Source organism: Dunckerocampus dactyliophorus, chromosome 13 (genome assembly GCF_027744805.1).
Source record: "Dunckerocampus dactyliophorus isolate RoL2022-P2 chromosome 13, RoL_Ddac_1.1, whole genome shotgun sequence".
In the NCBI taxonomy this organism is placed as follows: Eukaryota; Metazoa; Chordata; class Actinopteri; order Syngnathiformes; family Syngnathidae; genus Dunckerocampus; species Dunckerocampus dactyliophorus.
Genome location: NC_072831.1, coordinates 28,736,808 through 28,762,634, shown reverse-complemented (window position 1 = coordinate 28,762,634; position 25,827 = coordinate 28,736,808). Strand labels below are relative to the sequence as shown.

The 25,827-nt window shown below is 42.1% G+C and overlaps 2 protein-coding genes across 4 annotated transcripts in view; both read left to right on the top strand.

Annotated features, from left to right (window-relative positions):
• stard9 (StAR-related lipid transfer (START) domain containing 9) overlaps positions 1–20,595 on the top strand; it is a 50,582-nt gene extending 29,987 nt beyond the window's left edge. For both annotated transcript variants that reach the window (XM_054796393.1, XM_054796394.1), the window contains 16 exons: positions 1,187–1,366; positions 3,784–3,835; positions 4,998–5,123; positions 5,597–5,679; positions 6,172–6,233; positions 6,308–6,507; positions 6,583–7,024; positions 7,099–12,376; positions 12,447–12,593; positions 14,337–14,436; positions 15,375–15,526; positions 15,616–15,680; positions 15,766–15,968; positions 17,112–17,191; positions 17,260–17,418; positions 17,502–20,595. In XM_054796393.1, coding sequence (XP_054652368.1) covers positions 1,187–1,366; positions 3,784–3,835; positions 4,998–5,123; positions 5,597–5,679; positions 6,172–6,233; positions 6,308–6,507; positions 6,583–7,024; positions 7,099–12,376; positions 12,447–12,593; positions 14,337–14,436; positions 15,375–15,526; positions 15,616–15,680; positions 15,766–15,968; positions 17,112–17,191; positions 17,260–17,418; positions 17,502–17,603 — 7,431 coding nt within the window. In that variant the 3' untranslated portion in view covers positions 17,604–20,595. The remainder of the gene's footprint in view (positions 1–1,186; positions 1,367–3,783; positions 3,836–4,997; positions 5,124–5,596; positions 5,680–6,171; positions 6,234–6,307; positions 6,508–6,582; positions 7,025–7,098; positions 12,377–12,446; positions 12,594–14,336; positions 14,437–15,374; positions 15,527–15,615; positions 15,681–15,765; positions 15,969–17,111; positions 17,192–17,259; positions 17,419–17,501) is intronic.
• Positions 20,596–21,045: 450 nt separating this feature from the next.
• sptb (spectrin, beta, erythrocytic) overlaps positions 21,046–25,827 on the top strand; it is a 38,388-nt gene continuing 33,606 nt past the window's right edge. Inside the window, exons 1-2 of one of the 2 annotated variants that reach the window (XM_054797216.1) lie at positions 21,046–21,211; positions 24,617–24,878. In XM_054797216.1, the coding sequence (XP_054653191.1) occupies positions 24,731–24,878 (148 nt within the window). In that variant the 5' untranslated portion in view covers positions 21,046–21,211; positions 24,617–24,730. Of the gene's footprint in view, positions 21,212–21,425; positions 21,516–24,616; positions 24,879–25,827 lie in introns of those variants that run through there. The other variant, XM_054797218.1, reaches the window with a different exon arrangement.

Genomic DNA, 25,827 nt, shown 5'->3' with positions numbered 1-25,827 from the left:
GGCTTTTTCGGTTCTTTTTGTCTTGAGAAATTTTGTTGTTGCTTTTTTCTGATTAAAACAAACAACTTACAACATTTAGAGATGCATGCTTTTCATTGGACAGCAATATTGACTACAAGCAACCATTTCATTGGATGAGTAGTGATCAATTAGTCAATGGATTGTTGAATTTGATGGCGGAAAAATGGAGTGCAGTAATTGGCTGCCACCAGCAGAGGTGCTGTTGTTTAAGTCTTGAGAAATATTTATCCTATTTTCTATATACCATTCAATCTTTACATGTTTCCAAAAAATCCAATTGAATTTTTTTTAAATGTTATTGCAATGTTTAGTTTTATTTAATATTTTATGTAAAAAAAAGTGTGCATAAACACATTTTGTCAAGTATTTTATGCCATTTAAAATTAAAATACATACAAGGATGAATTGCTTGCTTGTTTTTCATATAATTTATTTACAGTCTAAAAGCATGTATCTCCAAATATGAGTTGGTTTTTTTTTGCATTATTTTTTTTGTCAGTTAAAATATTTTTGTTCTTTTTCTGATTTAAAACAAACAACTCACAACATTTGAAGATGCACGCTTTTCATTGGACAGCAATAATTGGCAGTTTTGATGACAAGCAACACCATTTAATTTGATGAGTCTTGTTCAATTAGTCCATGCATTGATGGTTGAGAATTCTGTGGATTGTGTGGAATTGCTCATTTAATGGCAGAAAAATGGAGTGCAGTACCTGGCTGCAGCCAGCAGAGGTGCTGTTGATTCAGTCTCAACTAGTTTGTACAGTAGGTTCAAGAAATATCTATCCCATTTTTGGTTTTTTGTTATAAAACTTTTAATGTGTACATGTTTAAAAAAAAATAGTTCAATTGTATTTTTATTTTAATTCATGTTCAATTTTATTTTTAATTTGAATGATTTCACTACAGTGTTTGATTTTTATTTAATTAATATTTTATATAAAGAATAAATATAAAAAACATATATGTAATTAGAAGTCTAATATATAATAATCATAATAAATACAATTATACATATAATTATAAATCTATAAATAAACACACTTTGTTGTTTCTTTAGCATTTTATGCTATCTAAAATTAAAATAGTTCAACAAATATACGTAGTGATTCATTGATTGTTAATTTTTTTTGTAACCAATGTTGTGTGAAATGCCTCCCAGGTGGAGCAGCTGACCAAGGACTGGTCTGAGAGCTGGGGGGACAAGAAGGAGCTGCTGGAGCAGTACAGCGTCGATATCAACGGAGACCGAGCCGGCTTCCTTATCAACTCGCTCCAGCCTCACCTGGTGGCCCTCGACAGAGATGTCCTCAGCACCGGCGTCGTCTTCTACCACCTCACGGTGCGACTGGGAATGACTGGACTCATGGGCATCCATACTAGTAACATATATGATACCAGTGCTTGTATCTCTTTACAGCAGGGGTGTCCAAAACTCCACATACTCAAAGATTCAAAGATGCAACTTTGCCACTTTGATATTTTGTAAAGCAACACATGTAGATATGCTAACAAGTTAGATATATTTCAAGAAAAAAAATGCATCTCAGATTTGTCTTCGGTAAAAAAAATTATTACCAATATCAACTTTGTTCTTTGCTCTTTTTTTCTCCCATTTATGCTGTTGTTTTTTTTTTTTTGTTCTTTGCTCTTTTTTTCTCCCATTTATGCTGTTGTTTTTTTATTATTATTTCCAAACATTCTTCTTAAATAATCTTTCTACATTTTCTTTGCATAAAATTATGAATTTATTCCCATATAACATTTGCCCAACCTCATTTTTCAAAAATTACAACTTTATTTTTTATTGGTTTGTTTCTCATTATATTACAACATAAATCATAGTGTATTTTTTCTTTAATATTTCAGCTCCATGCTACTAAAATGACATTATTTTTTTGCGTAATATTACGAGTTTAGTCTCATAAAATCGAAACTTTTTTCTTATTAGTATACCAATTTTTTGTCTTAATATTTTTACTTTATTTTTGTAAAATTACAGCTGTTTTTTCCATTCCTGCTGTGTTTTTTATTTTTTTATTTTCCAAGTATTTCAACTTTTTTTTTCATCTTTTTCAATTTTCTTCTCATATTATAAATTTATTGTCATACTATTTTTTACTTTATTCCCATAAAATTATAACTTTTCCCCCAAATGAATTTTCGAAACTACAACTTTATTTTCTTTTGTTTGTCATAATATTATGACTTTAAAAAAAATATGTAATTTTTCTTTAATATTTCAACTCTATGGTACTAAAATGACATTATTTTTCTGCATAATATTCAGTGTTTATTCTCATAAAATTGCTTTTTTGGCTTAATATTTGGACTTTATTTTTGTAAAATTACAGCTGTTTTTTCCCATTCTTGATGTTTTTTTTTTTTTTTAAACATTTAAAGTATTATTCATTATATTCATTAAAAGTATTTCAACTTCCTTCGTAAATAATCTTTATACATTTTCTTCTCGTAATATTATGAATTTACTCTCATAATATTTTGGACTTTATTCCCGTAGTATTAACTTTTTTCCCCAACCTAATTTTTTGTTTTGTTTTTTCTCATAATATTACGGCATTTAAAAAATAATTTATTTTTTCTTTAATATTTCAACTCTATGCTACTCTATGCTACTTTTAATTTTTTTTTTTTTTTATTGATGAAAAATTGCAACTTTTTTTCTCCTTAGAATACGACTTTCTTCTCTTAATATTTTCACTTCATTCTCGTAAAATTACAGCTGTTTTTTCCATTCCTGCTGTTGTTGTTGGTTTTTTTAATTTTCCAAATATTTCAACTTCCTTCTTAAATAACCTTGTCATTTTTTTTCTTGTCTTGTATTGTTATGAATTTATTCTCATAATATTTTGTACTTTATTCCCATAATATTACAACTTTTCCCCAACCTAATTTTTGAAAAAGTACAACTTTATTTTGTTTTGTTTGTTTCCCATAATATAAACTTAAAAAAAAAATTAATATTTCAACTTAATGCTACAAAATTGACATAATTTATTCCTCATAATATTGTGAGTTTATTCTTGAAAAAAAAGTTACGTTATTCTTGTAAAATGCCAACTTTTTCTCGTTAGTTTATGACTTTTTTCTCAATACTTTGACTTTATTCTAGTAAAATCACTCCTAACTTTTCCTTTTTTTTCCCGTTTTCTTGTTAAATGATTTGTTTAGAATGTACCGCAGGCCGATTAAAAAAAAAAAACAAAAAAAAACAGAGGAGGGCCGCAATTGGACCAAAGGCAGCAATTTGGACACCCCTTGCACTACAGTAAATGTTTCTTTTCCATCTTTTCTTTGTACATGTGCTCTTCTTTTCCCACATGATGCTGACTCAATTCATCTCTTTTGTTGACTAGATTCTTCCTATTTTTCTCTTCTGCTAGAAATACTCTAGAGAACAAAAAGGTGCGTTTGTCATTGACCTGTCTTTCCTCTCTTCCTTCAAACTACTACTTATGAGAGGCTCTCCATTGTGAGGCTCGGACTTTGGGGCTTAAGCTTAACCTGATTCTGACAATGACAAGCACGCCCTCGAGGCCTGACACTTGCACTGTTTGCTGCATGTGAAAGAGCGGCAGCCACCTGGGAACACATGTGGTCCTGACACCGCCTTTAGATCACACGTCACGCGAAACGGTGAAGATCAGAAGGAGCGAAGTGCAACTTGTAGCGCCGAATCTTTTGTATCACAAGTAGAAATGCACTTATTGACTAGCAATATTTCAATTTGTCTTACAGGAAGGAGTTACCCGCATTGGGCCAATGGACCAGTTTGAAGAACCACAAATAGGTACAAAACTTAAATGACGGATTAATACAGTCGTCACTCGCCACTTGCGGCTTCACTCTATTATGGTTTTTCAAAAGTATATTAATAAATCAAGCTGTTTCATGGTTGACTATGGCTTATTGTTAGTCAAAACAATGGCATATTTAAGCAAACTGTATGTATTTTTTTGTCTAAATTAAGCATTTTCAAGCATAAAAATTGTTAAATGAAGTAAAATACAAATATAAAGCAGCGTTTACACTTGCACGCATTTTGCCGTGGCAGTGTGGGTCATTTATTTATAGCACACCTGAAAAGCGTGAAGACTAGTTTGCGCACTGTTTGCGTCCCGTTTACACATAAATTACCTACTGGGCATGCAATTTGTGACTGAAAGTGGTGTGCATTGGCACCAAATGACCACGCTTCCGCATGACTTATTTACACCTTGTCAAGTAGTGTTGACGTCTAGTGCACGACTATAGTACGCGTGACGCGCATTGTTCCCACATGGGTAACTCCTCGCATCCGTGAAGCAGTCGTGGCATTATTTGGTCCCACCACGCTACAGCAGGCATCACCCCAGCTTCATTAATTCCTCTATTTGCAAGGGACCTACAAGATATTGAACTCCAGAGAAGAAGCTCATGCAAAAAAGAAAGGTAAGTCTATATTTTCTTGTAGCTGCCAATAGAGAATATGCAAAGAGCAGGAAGGAGGCAATAACCTAGAAAAAAAGAGGCAGCTGACAGTGTGGGAGAGGGGATTGCTGACTGGAAGGCTCTTTATTTGACAGGACCCAATTATCAGCTATGAATAAACTCAGGACGAGCTTGTCGGCCCACTGGAAATTGATGAAGCATGCAAAAATGCGTACCACTGCGGGGACAAAATGCTTGCAAGTGTGAACGCTGCTGAAGGCATTCAGAAGACTCATTCAAAGACTGATATGTAGTATTCTACACTGGTCACAGGTGTTAGTAATGTTACATTGATGAGAAAATAGCCACTGCAGGAAGTGCTGTACTGAACAGGCAGTAAAAACAAAAAAAGAACAACAAGAAGGAACTCTCCCAATGGTAACGTGTGTCTATATTATGTCTTATTTATGTTTTAAGGGTCCTATTTTCTTTTATTATACGGTATAGGATTTTGAAATAAAGCTTTGCAATTTTGCTTGTAGTTTTGCAGGGCACAGCCAGCTGTGACGTCGAAAATGACGGCGGCGTGGTTACGCTCAGACCGCTGCCGGGTTGCGTCTGCCTGATTAACGACAGGGAAGTCACCGAGCCCTGCAGGCTGGCGCAAGGTCAGCCCTCCAATGTACCTAATGTACTTCTTTTTTCTTGTGCACTTCAGCATGTAGAAGCCCTTTTTTCTGTTGTTGTGCATGTTGTATTCTAATAAAGGTTAAAACAGACGGTCACACTTTACAATAAGGTACACAAAATTACAGTAGTTACTGAGGAACTAATGAGTAACTAATGACTAAGGCACATAAATTTAGACTAGTTACTAGGAACTAATGAACAACTAATGAGGAACTAATGAGTAGAGTAGTTACTGAGGAACTAATGAGTAGTGGTTAGGGTTAGAAAAAGGTTCGTTCCTCATTAACTACTGTAATTTTGTGTATCTTATTGTAAAGTTTTGCCAAACAGACTTGTGCACAACACCCAATGGATAAACACGTGACGCCCAAGCAGCACACCGTGTACTCTGTTTTCATCACCACACTACACCATAGTGTGTAAAAAACACGTTTCATCTCCCTGTCTCCAGGAATGGTCATCACCTTGGGAGGGGTTCAGAAATTTCGCTTCAACCACCCAGAGGAAGCGGCCGTCCTTCGGGAGCGCAGGCGGGTATGTGCGGCTCACACTGCCATGTCTAACGGTTTTCTGGTCAGTGAATGTTGCTTTATATGTATTTAGTAGGGCTGTCAATTGATTCAAATATTTTATTGCCATAGTTAACTCATAATTAATCACAATCACAGAGAGACGTTTTTATCTATAATAAGTAGGGATGTAAATCTCTTTGTGGTAAACGATTCCATACGCATCTACACACATGGTTAAAGATACAATTTAAAAAAACAGTAGATTTTATGATTTGATACAGTGTACAAACGATACGCTTCGGCGGTTACATTTGTCAATAAAGACATGAATTGTACATTATAAAATAAAGAAGGCAATTCTATAAAAGTGGCATTCTTAGTATCTTCAAATGTGTAAGAGCACGTCATATCCCCAAGCATGCTGTAAGGCAGGGGTCCCCAACCACCAGGTGTGTTTACAAATAGTGCGTTTACTTTGACAGCCCTAATATTTACTGAAAATATCTGTTCTCAGGGAAGTGAAGGTGGCATGACCTGCAGCTACATTGACCTCTGCCATCTAACCCCTGACCTAAGGTGATGACTGACTTCAGAGTGGTCACTAACTAATCACCGCATCAGTGAGTTTGATTGTGTGGCTCTTTTTATAGCAAAGAGGGTGACCAAGCAAAGCTCCTAGGGCAGCCGGCAGCATGTTTGTTCCCTGGCGAGGGGTCCTCTTCCAGGCAGCGCTTGGAGGAGCAGCAGCGCTACGTGGAGAGTTTGCGCCAGGAGATTTGTTCTGAGCAGAGGCGGGCTGAGAGGGAGCTGGAGAGGGAGCAGGCTCACATTCGGCAGCAGCACAGTGAGAGTAAGCAAAACATTTCTAGATTGTTAGCGCTAAAATGTCTCAAGCAAGTCCTGACTCTTTGTTGTGACTTTTAAGTCCACCAGTGGATACTGCAGGAGAAACATCATCTCTTGGACGTGGAGCAGAAAGTCACCCAGGAACTCGGAGTTCAAACAGACCCCCTTCTGGAGCAGCTGGCAAGAATTATGTCCGACTCGCAGACTTCGAATTGTCCATCCATGGTTGTCGGGGCCAGGAAGAAAGCCGTCCAGGAGGAGTTACTGAAGCATCACGCCCTGTGTCGCGCCGAGAGACGCCTCCACCGGAAAAAGCTGCAGTTCCAGCTGGAGCGAATCGCCCGGAAGCGCCATCTGTTGGAAGCAAAGCGGGAACTGCAGCGTCTGGAAAAGGCCTTGCCCCCTGGACCAGACAGCCCAGAGTGCCCCCCAGTGAAGCTCAAGGAATTTGTTTCTCGGAGATATTCCTTCTCAGCTGACCTTGTGTCCCGCCTCTACCCACAGTACACCCCAGTATTCAGGTAAGCACACCTTCTTTATAAACGTGACGAACTAAATGTTATGCATGACTTATACCTGTTTCGCTTCTCAACAGACATTTCCTCAAGAGGAATAAATCCACAGAGCTGACTTCAAACTCATCCCCTGAATGTGTAAGCAGCAGGAAGTGGGTTTCGGACGAGTGCCTCCCTCGGGAAAGGACCAAGAGTTGTTCTGGGGCTCTCCCCTCCGGCCTAAATCAAGGAAGAGGGAGATCTTCTGAAAACTTAGCACTGACAAGCAAGGAGGAGACACCTGATTACGTACGCAAAGCACTGTTACCGCAGAGAGACTTGTCTTTTAAGAGCAGATCAGACACAAACCCATCCGTTATGCCAAAGTTACCTCTGCGACTCCCTGTGCAGCCTCTTGGCAAAGAAAATGTAGCATCCAAAACAAACATACCAAGCTTTTCAAGCCGATCCCACTCAGGTGACAAAACACAAGGGCTCACTAGTTCTGTGACGCCCAGCTTAAAAGCAGCTATGTCCAAAATTTTTGGAAAACAACCCACAGATGAAGGGAGTCAGTTTCACGAGAGGCAGCTGAGAGATACAAGCCACGAAGATATTGGCATGATGAGCGGAAGTAGCATTAAGACCGCCGTTTCGTGCGAGGAGCTTGACCAGAAGAGTCCCATTGAGGGTAACGGGCAGCGGCGGTGGCACAGCACTGAGGCCCTCATGATTAAGACCAGCAAATGTGTGAAGAGACAGCAGGGATTTGTCAAATGTGAGGAAGGCGAATTTGAAGCAGAGGAAGGAGTTTCAGACTCTGAGAGTCTTTTCTCTCTTGATTCTTTATCCTCAGCCTATGCAACTGCTCTTGCAGAGCAGCTGAGATGCAGAGAGGCGGCTCACAGTGAGGCTGAGAGCGAAGACAGTGAAATGTCCAAAGACTCTCTGGCTGTGGAGAGCAGACGGGAGAAGTACTTTGCCGGGATGAACTTTTGCCAAAGAGTAGTTCCAACGTACTCGCTGGTGACTGATGCCCCTCACTCCTCCGTGGGACAGTATGGCAGCTGTCAAAAACCAAAGATCATCACTGCAGAGATGCACTGGAACCAGCAAGCCTCCCCTAACACAAGACCTGAAACCTCTGTAGTAGAACATTTGAGAGGCAGAGATGTTGTGCAAAAGTCGACTGAAGGTAACGAGTCTGAAAACCTGTTGCCGCTTACAGATGCTCAGTTTGTCAGTGCTACAGTGGACAGTCCCGGGATCTGCAAACATTCATCAGATTCATGCCGAGGGAAAGAAAACAGTGACAGCTCCAGCCCTGTCAGGGTGAGCCTCTCATATGCTCTATGCACATCTCAAAGTTGTAGCACAGAATCTTCCAGCGCTGGAGGTTTGAATCTGCTTGAAGCTTCAGGAGGAAGTTTGATGTCACAGAATGTGAAAAAACAGCCAGACACAAGTCAGTCTTTGGCGAAGTTGAAAGGTTATGTTGCGATGTCAAGTGACACTGACATGAGTACCTCAGATAAATTGCATCCCTCAACAAACCCTACTGAGCAAAGAAAAGTGTATGCGACCTTCACGGCATCCCCTGATGATGAAGAACCAGTCAATTTAGACGGTGTAGGACAGTCACTGCAGTCAGAGTTTGGGAATACCAATGAAGGCACCTTCACAAGGGCTGAATCATCGGATGAGAAAGAAACCAAAGAGGCTAAGGCAAGCTTTTCACTTCAGCGGGAATCATCTTCTAGGAAGAGGAGCAAGGAGCAGCAGGAAGGTTTCACGGGTGGCCTGAAAATCCCCAAAAGAAGCCCTCTACCAGTTAGCAACCAGGAAGCCACTTGGTCTGACACTAACAACAACAACAATAACACCAAAGTCCTTTGCAACCCTAGCACAGATGGTATTACATCACCGGTTGAGGAAGGGCAGGAAGTCTCAATAAAACAAGAGGGGGGGTCTCAAATCAACAATCCCAGAAGAAAACATGTTTGCCAGTCTGAGGCCATTTGCAGCGCCATTGACCTGAGAATCTCAGAAGTGGTGAAAGAACACTTAAAGCTGTTGTTGACTAGCAGTGACAGAAGCAACTGGAGTCAGAGCCTGGGAGCTGGAATCGCACAAAACCCGCAACAAGGAGTGGTCAGCAACATGCTGAGGCCGACTGAGGCCAATCAAAAGGCCGACCATGCTAGGAGATGTTCCGGTGCTACATCAACCAATCTTGATAAAGAATCAACTGGTCATGAAATCTCCGGCAGCCGCATCTTCCGAACAACAAAGAATGATGCAGAGACCAATGACGCAAGTCAACGAAACGAAATAAATCAGCTCTATACTGAGGTGACTTATTGTCCAAAAGGAGTAGGCTGCGCTGAGACTGTGTATTCCAGGGCCACAAAATTATTTTCTGATGACTTCCCTTTCACACCACACAGAGAAACCACTATAGGTATGGAACCGTATGTCAGAGAGCGGGATCAGCGCAGCGGTCCACACTCGAATAGTAATGCTGAGACTGTTGTGGTCAATATGAATTCCAACAACAAATGTGAAGAAGTCTCAGGGTGCAAGCTTGAAGACCGCAAAGGTGCTTGTGTTGCGAAAAGTGATAACAAGGCGTCGACCAACCGATCTGAAGAGCACGTCCCAGAGAGCTTTGCAGTGTTAGGAGATAAAAAGATTATCAAAACTTCAAGTAGTTGTGGATCTGAATGTCATTCACCAGGTATGCTTAAAAAGGGCAAGTCCAAAAGGTTCAGGAGGTCCAAGATACAACCTCATTCATCCTGTGAGTCTTCGAGTACATCATCAGATGAAAACCATGACCAAACCGCTACACAGCTAAATCTCCAACCTAAGAGGCATTTAAATGCAAATAATTCCCTGGTGAAATCTCAAATGGAGATAGTAAAGGGTGCTGCATTTGTCCGAAAAAGACTCTCATTACCTCCACAAGCAATGCCACGAAGAACGAATGTAGAAAAAGCAACAAATGACGCCCTCATGCATTTCGCATCGAGTGACATCAACCCATTCACCCGTCAGTGGCAAGATGGTGTGCAAAGCCAACAGTGCTGCAAGAACCCCGCCTTTGGGAGTGCCGCCGACCTATCCCGTAAATCCCCGCTTTTAACCAGCAGCGAAAAACGCATAACGAGGTGCTGTAGCGTTGATAATGGTTTAAACGGGCAGAACTCTCCCTTCATTTCCCATTTGAGCACCTATGCCACCAACAAGGGGCTCTCCAGTACATTGAGCAGCATTGAGGACTACAAAAACCAAACCAACAAAACCTTGCACTTGACGGCCTGTCCTCGAACATCTCAAATAACAGCCAACGCCACTTCGTCCAGTGACCATGTACTAAGTCGTTTTGCTACCAACTCCGCATCTGATCCAGAATCAAACCAAAGAATGGCCAAGGAGCAAGCCACTCAGACTGGGCTGGTCCTACCACTCACTCTGTCGGATCGAGCTCCACGAAGGAAGGGCCGTCACAAAAGAAGCCACACAGATGTACCGAAAACCAAAGTGGGAATGAACGAGTCCCCAACATGGACGAGTATGGAAAGCATGTCAGTCCACCTCTCTAAACTGATCCACAGCACTTCCGACCTGCTTGGGAACATCCAGGGTATGAGAACAGGTCGCATCAGTAGGTTGAATCCACAAAGAAGAGCAGACCTCTCAAATACCAGCCACAGTGGGACTGAAGACCATGCCAAAAGAGACTGCTCCACTCAAACGGTTGTGGATGTTGGGATACAGACAGAAATACCTTTGACACCAACAAACATGGAGAGTCAGCAGAGGTCCAAAAGTCATGAGTTAAACGTGACGTTGAGAGTGATAGGAGCTGAGGTGATGAAAACTGAGACTGATGATAAGAAGCTAACTGCGCCAGACCCTTGGCCACAAAGGTCTATCTTCCAATCTGGGAACACTTCACCGAAAACACCTGTTGGATGTCGGAACCTGGTAAGATCTGCTCCTTCTAGAGGTACAAAGAAATGCATGCGTGCCGAGACGCCAGTCCACCATATTGAAAACAGATGTAGACCCAACGGATCCCATGAAATCCCCAAGAACTCTAATTCGCATAAAGAAACTACCTTCACAGATCGGGCATCATCCCCAATTCTCACCGTGGTGGTATGCCAGCAGGTCAAGCAAAGAGAAAAGAATGGTCATAAGAATCAGGTCTCAGATGAGCTGTCGTCTGATTCAGTAGAGCCAAAACTCGACTGTGCCCTTTGCTCCGGAATATCAGAATCATTGGAGAAGGTCAGCGAAATGAATAGTGCAAGCCTTAAAGACTCTGAAGAATGCTCTCCAAGCCTTTGCTCATCACTGGAGAGGAGGAAAATTCATCATGAAGACGAAGGGAACTCCCATCCTCAAGTGAAATGGTACTCGGAGGGTCCTCACTGCATCACATCTGTGTTTTCTTTGCCGAACGACCTCTCTGTCAGCGCTCATGTCAGCCAGTGTAATAGCAAAGCCAGTAAAACCCGGCAAAGATCTGAAGTTTTGCCCTTTTTCGATGGCGCTAGTGCTCGTTCTCCAATCGGTGAAAGAACGGATGACGTGGCATCACTGACGCCGAGTGAGTCCAGCACCGACATTCTGCTGAATACCAAACCTGTCACGTGCGTCTCTGTCTGTCAGGAGAAAGTGCCGGAGGACCTTCCCATGCACAACAAGTTCAACAACTGGTCAGGCATCAGCCATCAGCGATCAAGGTGCTCTAGTTACACCTCTAACGCTGTAGCACAGGCTGACTTGCGGTGGAGGGAGATTGAGAGACTGCGGCAGGAAAGAGAGCAGGTGATGGCGTCTGTCAACCTCAGCACCAGCGGCACGCCTCTGACAGTGGAGCTCGCCGAGGCCAAGCTGCATTACAGCCTCGGAGAGACGGATACGCTGCTCAAGATGCTGTCAGCGCGGTCCACGGACGAGCCGGAACATGTGATGTTCACCCCCAGCAAACAACAACACCGCAGCAATCTCAGACATCGTTTAAGCGCTGAAGGGTTGTGGGAAAGGAAGGAAGATCGCCTTCTGGTGAACCGTCGAGCTCGCAGTCTGAGCCCCGGCAAACATCACCACTCGTCACCTCAAGAAGAAGTCCAGCAGAAGGACTGTCTGCAACAGCTGAAGCCAGAGGTCACCAGGTACGACACAAAACGAGGCCCAGCGAGAGGCGAGGGCCCATACCCGTCGGACATCGAGCAGCTGCTGCGCGATTACGGCCGTGCCCGAGAGGAAGCCATGACGGAGATTGCAAAGGCGCGGGAACGACTACGCGAGAGGACCGAGCAGGAGAAGAGGAGGCTTCAGCAGCAGGCTTTATCACCTGAGATGAAGGTACAGGATGTCTAACCTCTGCACTCTGATGCGGCATTTGCATGAGCGTGACACACGCATGTGTTGGCAGGAGGACCCCAGGCATCGGACCAGGATCAGCAACAGCACCTTGTGCACCGGATCAAGTCTCAGCTTGTCGTCTGGACCCACATCAGGCTACAGCAGCGGCAACACTCTGCAGCTGCAGCATGGCCACGCATTGGGTCCTTCTGGGCAGGTTAGAGGACATTTCATAGTGTCGTACCAGTCGAGTTTACTCATGACCGTTAAATTGTGTTTATGAATCTAAGCCACGTTTCCACCAAGCAGTTGGTTAAGTTCAGTTCACCACAGGTGCGTCGATCAGTAAGTCCTGATCTCATTGTTCATTTTATAATCCTTTTACTGATGTTTTAGGGAGACAATTTTTAACATCTGTCCAGGGACAACAGATGAAAAATAGCCTTTTTGGCAAATTCTGGTGCATTTTCAGCAATGCTATTTAATGTACCCTCTCACTGTTTGCGTTTCCTTTCTCTGTATTTTTCAATTAATTAGCAGACAGTATTTTAGCTCTGAACCACTCTGGCTGGTGTTCAAACTGAACCGGGTAGCATATTTTGGCCGAGGGTTGGGCGATATGGCCTGAAATCCATACTGCAACCTCTTGCAATAACGATATATATCACAATATGTTCTTTGGCATATTAATGATAATAGAACCATTTCACAACAGGTGACGGGTTAGGCTTCTTTGGCTGCTGATGGAGGCGGTACCGTATTGCGTCATTTCTGGGTGTCGGATGTGTGCACTCACAGTGTAGTTGCTCTGTATAGCTGTTGTATTATTCTCTCTCTCTCTCGACTCTTATTAATTAACTTGCTAATTTTCTGTTCATAGCTGGCTGCTCTCCGCTGTAACAGCTAGACTTCTGTTAAAGCGGGGGTGTCTAAAATGAGACCCGGTCGCATTCCTCGCAGCTGTTTTTTTATTGGTTCGCGCCACATTCTAAAAATATTATTTGACAAGAAAACTAAAAAAAAAAGGCAGCAGCAGCAAAAAAAATTAAAACTCTGCAGCAAACGTTAAAATATGAAGACAAAAAAGTTGTAACGTAACAAGAGTCGTAATTTTACGAGAACAATATCATAATATTATGAGGTAACACAATGTAATTTTAGTAGCATAAAGTTGAAATATTAAAGACAAAAGGAAGTTATTGTTTTAAAGCCGTAATATTACGAGAAACAAACAAAACAAAAAATAAAGTCGTCATTTTTTTGAAAAGGTGTTTGCGGAAAAAGTTATGTTATGAGAATAAAGTCCAAATATTCTGAGGATTAAGTCATAATTACGAGAAGAAAAATTTACAAGAAGAAAGTTGAAATAGTTGGAAATAAAAGAAAAGAATGTGTCCTTTCATGTGGCCCTCGCTGGAAATAGTTTGGACACCCCTGCATTATCGTTTCTATTGTATTTTGTTAATATCCATCCATCCATCTTCTATGCCGCTTATCCTCATTTGGGTTGCGGTGGTATGCTGGAGCCTATCCCAGCTGACTTGGCGAGAGGCTGGTCACCAGCCAATGGCAGGGCACATAGAGACAAACAACCATTCACACTCACAGTCATACCTATTCACAAGGGGCCAATTAACCTAACTTTTGTTTATATCGTGCAAGCCTAATGTGAACCCCTTGGAATGGAAATGCTGACCAAACTGAACCAAACCGTATTGTTCGGTGGAAACAAGGCTTCTAAGCTCTTTTGGCAGTTTATACAATATTGTTTTTTGCTGCATAACAACAAAAGTCTGATTTATCATGTTAATAGAGGACTCCAGCCTAGCACCTCAATGGATGTAAGAGTCCTACTTTAAACCATTTAGTTTGTGATTGTGATTTGTGGAGTAGTTGGGGCACTGACTATGAGACCCTCATGATTTTTCAACGCATTGGCAAGATCCTTGTTCTGTTTTAGTGCACCGGGTTCCTGGGGGAAGGTCCGAAGGTGGGTGCACGGCCTCCAACGTGTGATCCTCAGCGCTTCATGATACAGCGGACCTCCATTTCTGCTCAGGGTGAGTCAGCACTGCACTTTGACGAAATGTCGGTTGACACCCGTTGGACGGGCTGACTCACATTGACATAAGCGTTGTCGACATAAACCGAAACTAGCCATTGCTTGCGCATTTTGTGTGTGAACTTTGGTCAGCGACATAAGGAGAATATGTAATATGTCGATATAAACGGACCCATAAGATTTCATTTAAATGACCCCTTCGGCTCTCACATTTTATGTTGACAAAAGCGTTCGACCATGTTTGTCAATGTCGACTTCAGCGGCCACTGGACCAGGACTTAATGAGTTGGTTCACATACAGTAGTCCCTCGTTTATGGTGGTTAATTGCTTCTAGACCCGACCGTGATAAGTGAATTTCCATGAATATTTTTGTAGTTATGGCATAGGAAACCTGTTTACGATCTTATTTTTTAACATCATTAGAGCTTTCTAGACATGAAATAACACCCCTATAGTCACCTTTACATTCACATTACACAATATAGTAGATATAATCAGAGAAACAAGACATTTAAGACAGTTTACCTTGTAGAGGAGCAGAATGGATGGCGGACAGGAAGTGACATCGGGGGTTCCGGGTTGAGTTTTAGATTGTTGTGGGCTATGTTATTATTATGACGATGATTATGATTATTATTATGTTATTGTTGTGCCTGTTTTGAACCTGCACGAAAAAAGCCTGTTGTTCCAGTGATCAAGTCTATCACCGAACAATTACTGGCACCTTGTGGCCAATGTAGAATACCACATTCACAAGCTGAACTGCGGTCTTAATGGCTTGTATTTCTATTTTACTTCATTGAACTAAAATATGTAAAATATCGGGCATAAAATATGTATAATTTCCTTAAATATTCATATATATATGTGAACCATCTTAAGCTGGTTCCACACTATTTATCAGGTATACTGTATATCTTTGATGTTGTTTTTAGATGTCCACCTTGAGCTTCCAGCCTCCACGCTGGAGCCCCTGATGATGCCTCCATCTTGCACTCGACGACCGGCCGCCTCCTTTGGCTCCTCCTCCCCATCCACGGCCTATCAGGACATCACATCCAGCTTGCTTGGCCGTGCTCTGGCTGAGGTAACATGCGTAAAGTCATCGGTGGCGTGTGCACACAGTACCGAATACTTCCTAATTATTTATTAGAGGTATTTTTGTTGAATCCACAGGTGCGACTCGCGGCTTCGGGTGATTTGAGCAACCTTGCCAAGGGGAAGGCTTCCGCAGGCTGGAGGTGAGGGTCCTCCAATTTCAAATGTAGAGCTACAGAGGTGTCCTGCCAGTCTTGGCACTGACATTTACATGCTTGCTTCCTGCAGACACCAGGGAGAGGAGCGAGGCATCCAGGCCTACTACAGACCCTCCTCCAGGCCCTCAGTCCACGCATTCTTGGCTGCCGGTGAGCTGGACGCACCCCTGGAGCGGCTGTGGAATGTGGTCTGCCAGCCATCCAAGAGTCAGGCATACCACCCGTCTGTGCGCGCCGCATGGACTCGGCCACTAGATGACAGCACTCAACTGGGTGAGCGTCACTGTTACGTTTTTATGTTTTCATGTGAAAAAGTACTGAAAAGTACTCCTTCAAAGTCGCACAAAAGTCTGTAGTTCAGACGGCCGTCATTTGTGGCGTCAGTGTATCCCACGAGAGCTCGGTTTAGCGAGCATCTTTAGATGAAATTTACTTTTTTTTGCAGGCACTTATTCCAAAAAAAGGAGCAGTCTCAACAAGGGCCGTTACAAGGGTTTTTTTTTAATTTTCAGAGGTTAGCTTCATTTTACACTTGTGTTGCAGTTACAAATCACTTTTTGTCAAGTAAAGACAATGTTTTGTTGTTTTTACAATGTATTAACAGTGCTTAGCTTTTTTTGTTATGCTTGTGTGTGACAGCTACGGGCCACACGGTGGCCTAGTGGTTAGCATGTTGGCAACACAGTCAGGAGATCGGGAAGATCTGAGTTTGAATCTCCGTTGGGCATCTCGGTGTGGAGTTTGCATGTTCTGCCCGTGCGTGCGTGGGTTTTCTCCGGGTACTCCGGTTTCCTCCCACATTCCAAAGACATGCATGTTAGCTTCATTGGAGACTTTAAATTGTCCATAGGTATGAATATGAGTGTGAATGGTGCCTTGCGATTGGCTGGTGACCAGTCCAGGGTGTACCCTGCCTCTTGCTCGAAGGCAGCTGGGATAGGCTCCAGCATACCCCCCTGACCCTAATTAAGATAAGCGGCATAGAAAATTAATGGATGGGTGTGACAGTTACATATCATGTGTCAAGTTTTTACGTTTTAACAGTGGTTACGCTTGTGTGACAGTTACAAATCAATCTTTGTCAAGTTAAGACAGTGTTTTGTTGTTTTTTTATGTCTCACCAATAGTACTTAGCTTCTTTTTACACTTGTGTTACAAATCACCCTTTGTCAATTTAAGGCAGTCTTTTAATGTTTTTATGACATCTTAACAGTGGTTGGCTTCTTTTTACGCTTGTGTGAGAGTTAAGAGAGTTAAAATGTGAAATAAAATATTCCATGTTCAGCAGGGGTGTCTAAGGTGCGGCCTGGGGGCCATTTTCGGCCCATAGCATGTCTGCATATTGTAAAATTAAAATGAATTGATTATTAGTGAGATATATTACACTAATGTGTGTGTGTGTTTGCGTGTGTTCAGTCTACATTCTAACAGACCCGTCCAGCTACCACCTCAACCAGCCACGAGATTTCTGCTGCATCAGCACCGAGTGCAAACAGGTAACAGGTCCGCAAAGATGACGCAACGAGACGAAAGTTACCCAACAAGACGTTTGTCCCCACCTCAGGGCGACATGCACGTGCTGGCCGTGCAGTCCGTGTTTGACGAGTCCCTGCCGCGTCCCGGCGTGGAGGCCATCCGGGGCGAGATGATGCCCAGCTGCTGGCTGCTGCAGCCAATCAGACGCAGTGGCCGTGAGGTCACGCGGGCGGTCTGCCTCCTGCACGTACGTTTTCATTCGCACCCCCAGCAGTGTGTTACGCTAATTGTTAAACCAAACGGGGGGGGTCCTGTCCTGTCCTCCTCCAGGTTGACCTGGGAACGCCGTCGTTCCCGCCACAGCTCCTGAGCGCGGTTGCTAGGAGGCAAGCGGCCGTCATCGCCGCCCTCGTCGGCTTTGCGGACACGTGAAGAGACGTCAGCAGTGAGCACTTAAGACCATGGAGACACTTTTTTTATTTACTTGACTTTTTTTTTTTAACAAGGTGAAAGCAGCTTCTTCTTTTTTTTTTTTACATATGAAGGTTGACAACGATTGTATTCAACAATCTTAATGCTAGTTTACCAAAGGACTTGTTTGTAGCCAGGCAGAAAAGCTGTAAGATAACTTTATTATCATTATTAACGACAATAATGTCACTTTGTATCTGTCATTTGAGTAATAGTACAAATAGTTTTCATGACATGGACGTTAAAATACAGTGGAGCCTCTGGATCTGCTCTGGAAATAGAAATAATCTGTTCCAGGGTCAAACTGTCCCCATAGCAAAACCTTTATTAACTGTACATGTGGTGTTTTTAGTGCAAGGGTGTCTAAAGTGCGGCATGGCGGTCATAAGGGGCTAAAAAAAAACCAACAGCAAAAATTGGAAAAAATAGCAGCAATTTTACAAGAATAAAGTCAAAATATTATGTGAAAAAGTCGTAGTTTTATGAGAATGTCACAGTATAATGAGGAAAAATATAACATTGAAATATTAAAATATTAAAGAAAAAAGATGTTATTTTTTAAGTTATGAGGAACAAGCAACAATAAATATATCTAAGTGGCCCTTTCATTTTTCAGTATTTGGCCCTCGCTGGAAAACGTTGGCACGCCCCGTTGTAGTGACTTTTAAACATTCCTAACTGTCAGACCGCCTAAACGTAACCCTTACCTAAAAAGACATATTTTGCCCGAAATTCCAGGGTTCCACTGTATGTCACAGCAAAGCTAATTTGCTAATTTGACCGCACACAAACACAACTGTAAGTGTATTCCTACGGTTTGTAAGTAGCAAGAAGTAGCTGTGTAGTAGCGTAGCCGCAAGGACATGTTTGTCTGTATGATACTGAAAACAGAAAGTACCGTAAATCCCCACTGATGTTGTGCCTTAACCCTAAATACAACCTTTACATATCCTCACATACACCAAACCTCAATAATAAAAAGGAAAAACAAAACAACACAAAGCTGTTAAGGTGCTAAGATGCAATAAAGAATTAACTTCCACTTACTGTCAAAACTTTGGAGACACTTGCCTATGCTGTGTAATGAGAAGGCGTGTCTAAACTTTTGACTGGTAGTGTATATTGTGAAATATTAGTGACTACTGAAATGTTAGCAGCCCAGGCACTGCACAGCTCTACGCTATGATGATCATGTTTGCTAAGAAAATGCCTTCAACGACAAGCAACAGAAGAAAAACGCCTTCCAGTTCCAATTCCCGTGTTTTGTGCCTCACACACTTACTGTACTGTACTGCAAAGTGTCTTATTAGTATTTTTGTGCCTACTTTAGGTGTGATGTTTGCTGTCGCCCTCACAACCACTTGCACCAAGGCATTCAAAATGATTTTTAAAAATATTTTAACCTAACTATGCAAAAATGGGTCCACTCAACCTGACATGAAGTTCTCATTGGAAAGCCAAAGAAAATATAATGAAAAAAATCACTATTTTGTACCATTTTCATTATTGTTGTATAGCTATATATTTTTTTATTGTGTTGTGTTCAAGCCTTATTTATGTTTTTTTTTTCTTTTTACATATAAATACAATACAGGTGCATCTCAATAAATGGGTACGTGCATAAGTTATTTGGTTTCAGGGGTTCAATTCAGACTAAGAGACCAAAAGCAAGTTATTCCAATGCGTTTCCTCTCAAATTTCACAGATTCACTCCATCAGTTCACAAACATCCGTTATGTATTTAAAAAATCATCACTGTTTTGTGGTTGACGACAGCCAATTATTAGTTAAAATGGGTATATTTAAGCACATTTTACATATTTTTGGCCTAAATTTAGGATTTTCAATTTAAATGAAGTAAAATCCAAATATAGACGCATTCACTGTTAATATGTCGTGTTCTACTTTTAATATGTCGTATTCTACTTGTTCACTAGGTGTCAGTAATGTTACATTGATGAGATAATTGCCACCGCAGGAAGTGCTCCGTCACAAATCAGAACCTGTTTTTTTAGGAACCTTGAGGGTTGGTAGATTAATCCAGTCCAGATTAGAGAAGTCTAGGTACAGTGGTTTTCAAACTGGACTAGGTCTAATGTGATCTACATGCTGAAAAACAGAGAAATGTGTCTTTGTTACATTTTCACAAATAGAATAAATAATCCACAAATAAGAAACTGTATTATAATTAATGTTTAGCCTTTGTGGCATAATCTAACCCAAATTTGAGAAGTTTAGTCACAGTGGTTTTTGATCAGCACCCTGTCTAATGTGGTCAAGATGCTGAAAAAACAGTGAAATGCGCCTTTATTGCATTTTCACAAGTACAATAAAGGTTTCACAAATACAGCCAGGCAAAGGTAATGTCTTAGCTAAATGTTTTCACATCAAGTGTCACAAAAACAGACCATCAGTGGACAAATAGTTGCAGTGCATATTATTATTGGAGGCTGACAAATCGGAAGCTAACTTGAGCGTCGCGTGTTAATGTCACTCTCCCAATTCTAACACGTATGAGTCTATATTATGTCTTATTTCTGTCTTACATGTCTTTTTTTCTCTTATGTCTACTATATCAGGTCGTAGGAGTGTAAAAGTGATTTATAGGGGTGTTATTTCATGCCTAGAGGGCTCTAATAATGTTAAAAAATATATATATTTGCAAGGTGGTAAATAGGTTTTCTATGACCAACTACAAAAATATTCAATTTATAAATAAGGAATCCTATTTGTTGAAAAGGACTAATCACAGTCGACTGGAACCGATTACCATCAGAACTATTGAGAACTCCATCCTTGACATGCAGTAAGTCACTGTGTGTGCAGTGACTTTTTTTTGTTGAACTGCTGACATAAATGAACTTTTCAAAGGTATTCTATTTTATTGAGACGCACCTGCATGTACTCTTTAAACATCAAGCTTTGCTGTTTTCTACTAAGTTGTGGCCATGTTTGTGACTGATTAAAAAAATACATTTTGAAATTGTCTGTTTTTTTGTGTGTTGGTGTGAATTTCCTTTTTTTAAAGTTTTTTTTTGTTTTGTAAATGTTTGGTATTTGTGTATCTAATGAAGCCCCTGTGTTATGTGACATTATGTGATGTATTTTATAATGATGTGTATTGGTGCAGACTTTATGAAGTGTTCTTGTGTTGAAATGTCTTCGTTCCAGTGTGGGTGCTTCCCTGAAGGTGACATTCTCCCGAAGCCCAAGTGCTGCTGTCGGGTGGGTGGATGGGTGTCGACCACCAATACTAGAGGGGTGGAGTCCACGCATGCAGCACTTGACGTGCCGTTTTTGTACAGCCGCCAGCTTGCATCGGGAATGTACACCAACGTGTCCATGCACCCCCCTCATCCACTGAATGCGCCCTCTTTTTATTTTTAACCCCACAGGGCGGGTCGGTGGGCCGGCTGCCTGTCGGGAATGAGCGCGAAGTCCACATACACAGTCGCCCTCCCACCCACCCTCTCTCCGTGCAGGAGTGGGACCCCGCTGCGTCCATGGGACCTTAAAGTGACCGCTGGCTGGGACGAGAGACTCCACTTGGACGGACTGAATCCAAAAAAGTGAGTGGCAACTTAAAAATCGCATTTTGTTAATGGAAGTTCTTTAAGGGCAGGGTGAGCCATCTTAAAAAAAAAATTTAAAAAAGCATATTGATGTCATAACGCTTGACAGTCGTTGAGTTCACCTTTTGTGGGTGACTTTTAAGTGACGTTTTTTTTTTGGGCTGAGTGCGCCCGCGTACGCGCAATGACGCGCTTTGAAACGAGACAGTAAACGTCACAGAAGAGCCCTCTAGTGCAAGATGCTATCGCTGATTTAAAATAAAAAAATATGTCGTTTTAATCCATCCCAAGAGCGTCAAATGTGAGTATCGTGCGTCTATAACAGACACACAGGAGCATCTCAATTAATTATAGTCGCTTTGAAAAGTTAATTTCGGTACTGTAGTTCGACTCAAAAACATGCCGACATATTTACAGAATGTATTTATCTTCGTAATTTTGGTGATTAAAAATCACAAATATTGTGATGATTACTAAATTACAAAAAACAATTACGAAAGTAAAAAACACGAATTTGGATGACTAAAAACATGCACCAAAAAATAATTTGATGAAAGCCAATAACTGACCGAGCCTTTAATTGCGCTCCAATCCGAATTAACTCCTGAATTCCAGTAACTCTTCCACCATATTTGAATTTATTTGCCTGTACTTTTTTATGTGGTGGTCCTTGCAGAGAATGACCTCCTTGCAGCAACAACAAAAGCAGAGCTGAAAAGTTCCCTGCTATTCCCCTTAAAAGGACACACGTGTCCAACAGAGATATTTGGAAGGTAAACACACTCCAGGAATAGTTTGTACGCCGTTCCTCAAAGTGTCTCCTTGCAAGGTCGCTGAAAAACAAGCAACATGGTTTGGTATCTTCATGGAATCAATGCTGTGTCATTTTAAAGTCAGGAGAAGTGGAGAGAGTGCTGCTGCTTTGTGTTTATGTCTGGAATTGTAGGCCTCCCTCCTCCTCTTCAGTGCAGTTGTTGCAGCTTGAGTTGCATGCAGAATGCAGCTGGTCACACATGCTGGCCTCACCCGTCTCTCGTTTCATCCTCCGCATCACACCACAACGTTCAATACACACCGTGGAACCTTCAAGTCCAGGCCCGACGCAATCTTTATTCGGCTCGACGATCAACAACCTGTCTGTGTAGACCAAGTCTTCAAGTCCCGGTCCACCGGGGTCTTCTATTTACTAAAAAGTTCCCCGCTTAAGTCGACGCACATGGGCGGCCGCTTATGTTGACATAGAAAGCAACTGACAAAATGCACCCATTTTATTAGATTTTTTTTTAGGTTGATAGATACCAAATATCAAACAGAGGATCTTTGACTCTTGTTTTTGTAGTAGGTCCTTAAGAACAGCAGAGTATTGCTGTCATACAGAGGATCTTTGACTCGTGTTTTTGTAGTAGGTCCTTAAGAACAGCAGAGTATTGCTGTCATACAGAGGATCTTTGACTCGTGTTTTTGTAGTAGGTCCTTAAGAACAGCAGAGTATTCCTGTCATACAGAGGATCTTTGACTCGTGTTTTTGTCATCAGTTCTTAAAAATAGTACAGTGCGCTGGTCTTAGAGGATCTTTGGCTAGCATGTTTACAGTAGGTGCTTAAAAACAGCAGAGCGCTCTTGTCTTACAGAGGGTCTTTGACTGTTTTTAGCTGGTCCTTGCAGAGCAGAGCAGAGCTCTCCTATTATATTGAGGCTCTTTGACAGTAGAGTGCTCCTGTCATGTGGAGGATCTTAGACTGGTGTGTTTGTTAAAGGTTTTTAAAAACAGCAGAAGGCTCTAGACATATTGAGGATCTTTAACTGGCTTTTTTGTAGTAGATCTGTAAAACCAGCAGAGCGCTCCTGTCACAAAGTGGAGGATCTTGGACTCCTGTTCTTAGGTCCTTGAAAACAGCAGAGTGCTCCTGTCACATCGAGGATCTTATCTTCTGCCCGTCGTATTTATGACTTTGCAGATTCAGATTAGGACTCTTTGGCCTTGGTGGAGGTCTGCCCTGCAGTGGATAATGTATTGGTTGTGGAAGTTTGTCCACTCGTTCTGCTGTTATTGGTCGTCTTTGAGAACATTGACAGTTCCACAGTTAGTCCAGTCCAGGTTGTGTGTGTGTGTGTGTGTGTGTGAAGGTGATAAGGACATCCCCCGTGGTGGGTGGTGCTTCCATGGACCCCCCCTCCCCCTCTAGAGGGTTGATAAGGTCCCTCTGTGAACATGTGATAGCGAGCAGGAGGAGGGAAACCTGAAGGAAGTGTCATTCTACATCACTGAGGGCCTCTTCTCTACTACTCTATAGACCCCCCCCCAGACACACATTAAATAATAATGATAAATAATATGCTGGGACCCCCCAGAGAACTGCGCTAGTATCAGTACTTGTATTTACTCTATCCTGCTGTTTTGGGGTATTTCCACCTCCCACCACTGCTGTCAAAGTGTGGCATTCAATCCAGGATGTTGTCACTTGTTGCTGTATAGGTGGTCACCACGGCCAAACACCCCCCCCTCCCAAACACACACACACATATACATACGTGATAAGAGAGCTATGCCGTAGTCAGATAGAGCTATCGGCGCCGTTTGTCCTCAACCCACCATTCCACGCTAAGACAGAACACACGTGGGGGGTTCGGGGGGGTGGGGGCAGAGTGACAAAATGGAGGCACAGGACACGGTGTGGATGTACACCACTGTTGTCATGCTAACTCTTTTAAAGCAGCTTTGTTTATTGTCAATGTAAACGCACATCAACTTGCGCCGCTGACGTCACAGCGCCGGAAATTCAGACGTCATTTTTGTGCTTCACTTCAATGGAAATTGGGAATATTAATAAGTAAAATACTTTTGTTACAGTGTTTTTTTTTAAGTTGTAATATAATGAAACAAAAATAAAACAAAATAGTTGTCATTGGTTGGGGAAAAAGTTCTAGCATTATAGGAATAAAGTCATAGTATAATATCATGAAAAGACAATTTACACAGATTATTGAAGAAGAAAGTTGAAATATTTGGGAAAAAACAGGCAAAAATGAGGGAAACAAGAGTGAAGACTGAAGTTGATACTGAGAATAGGCTTTTTCACCTACATGACAAAGCTGAGGTGCAGTTTTTTCTTGAAATATAATTTCTTAGCATATTTTTACACAATATGAAAGTGTCTAAGTTCATCATTTCATTTACAGTGTCACTACGTGGCCCTCGCTGGAAAAACGTTTGGGCACCCCTGCCCTAACACCCTGGGGATTAAAGTTAAACTGAGTGATAACTTATTTTTCACGACAGTGTCTTATTTTCTGTGCTTCAATGCTAAAAAGCATTTCAGGCGCCACCTTTTGTTTATGAAATGTTAACCAAAATCCGCCCTGAGAATCCCTCATGACGTTTCTGCTTCCCCTCTCTTCCAGACCACAACCAGGACAGGAATCTTCTATTCATCTTAAGACGACCTGAGGACGCCTGCCAACGTCCCACCACCACCGCTGCGCCCCCCTGCCCCCGGAACCAGCGTGGCCAGCGCCATGACTTCCACCACAGACTTTGACAATGTGGAGATCACACAGCAGTACAGCCACAACAACACTCGCGTCGAGCTGCCCGACGAGGAGCTGGACAACGACAACAGCTCAGCCCGACTCTTTGAGCGCTCTCGGATCAAGGCCCTCGCAGGTGGGTGCACCGCCTTCATGGATGTGTGTGGAGGACTTGTGTGTGTGAACAGCTGAGTCGTGACACCACTATCCGGCTAGGATCGCTCGCGCATTTCTGGAATGATTTCTGCCCGTCTGACGGACGCAGACAGCTGCCGCTCGTGGCTCACACAGGCAGATCTTTGTGGAATTTTTTGCCTTAAGCCCGCAAACACCTGTGCTGCATGCAGGCTTTTAAAACAGTCCTGCTGATAAGGAAGAGCGGGGAATGGGGTGGTGGTCACCAGGTGGGGGACATGAACTCTTTGTTATGCACACTTCCTTTTAATGAGATCAAATGCAAGACTTCTGTCTTTGCAGAGATAATAATGCCCTGTTTTCTGCTATGAACTGAACTATGGCATATGTTTGTTATTTTTGTTTGAATTTTTAAGCTCGATGAAGAATCAATGATCGCCAAACCCTATGGAATCATACCTCACATTAGAGGCCCTAATGCAGGTAGTCCAAATCTGTCCATATGTCTTCAAATGATGACAAATGTAGGGATTGTGTGGAACCAATCAACCGCAATAACAAGGGATTACTGTATTTCCAACAAGGTCTCCAATTGGATACGGTCAAAAATCAACTTAGAACAAACCCCATGGAGTCATACCTCATATTCGAGGCCTTGATGAGGGCTTCCCAGATGTGTGATTATTTGACCAATATGACCTAATGTGATCATTTTTTTCACTGTCAAATGGTAATTGGACCTACTCGTTGTCTTGGATCAAAGAGAACCAAAGCAGAACAGCTCAACTTTAAGTGGGCCAAGTTACAAAATGAAAGCTGTCACCTTGCATCCTTCTTCCAGGCAACTGATCTTCTTCCCAGTGGCTCCTAAAGTGACGCAGTGTCTTTGTCAGGGTTGATATTTGGGGTATAAGCGCTGCTGTAATGTAATCAGCCTTTCAACATTGAAG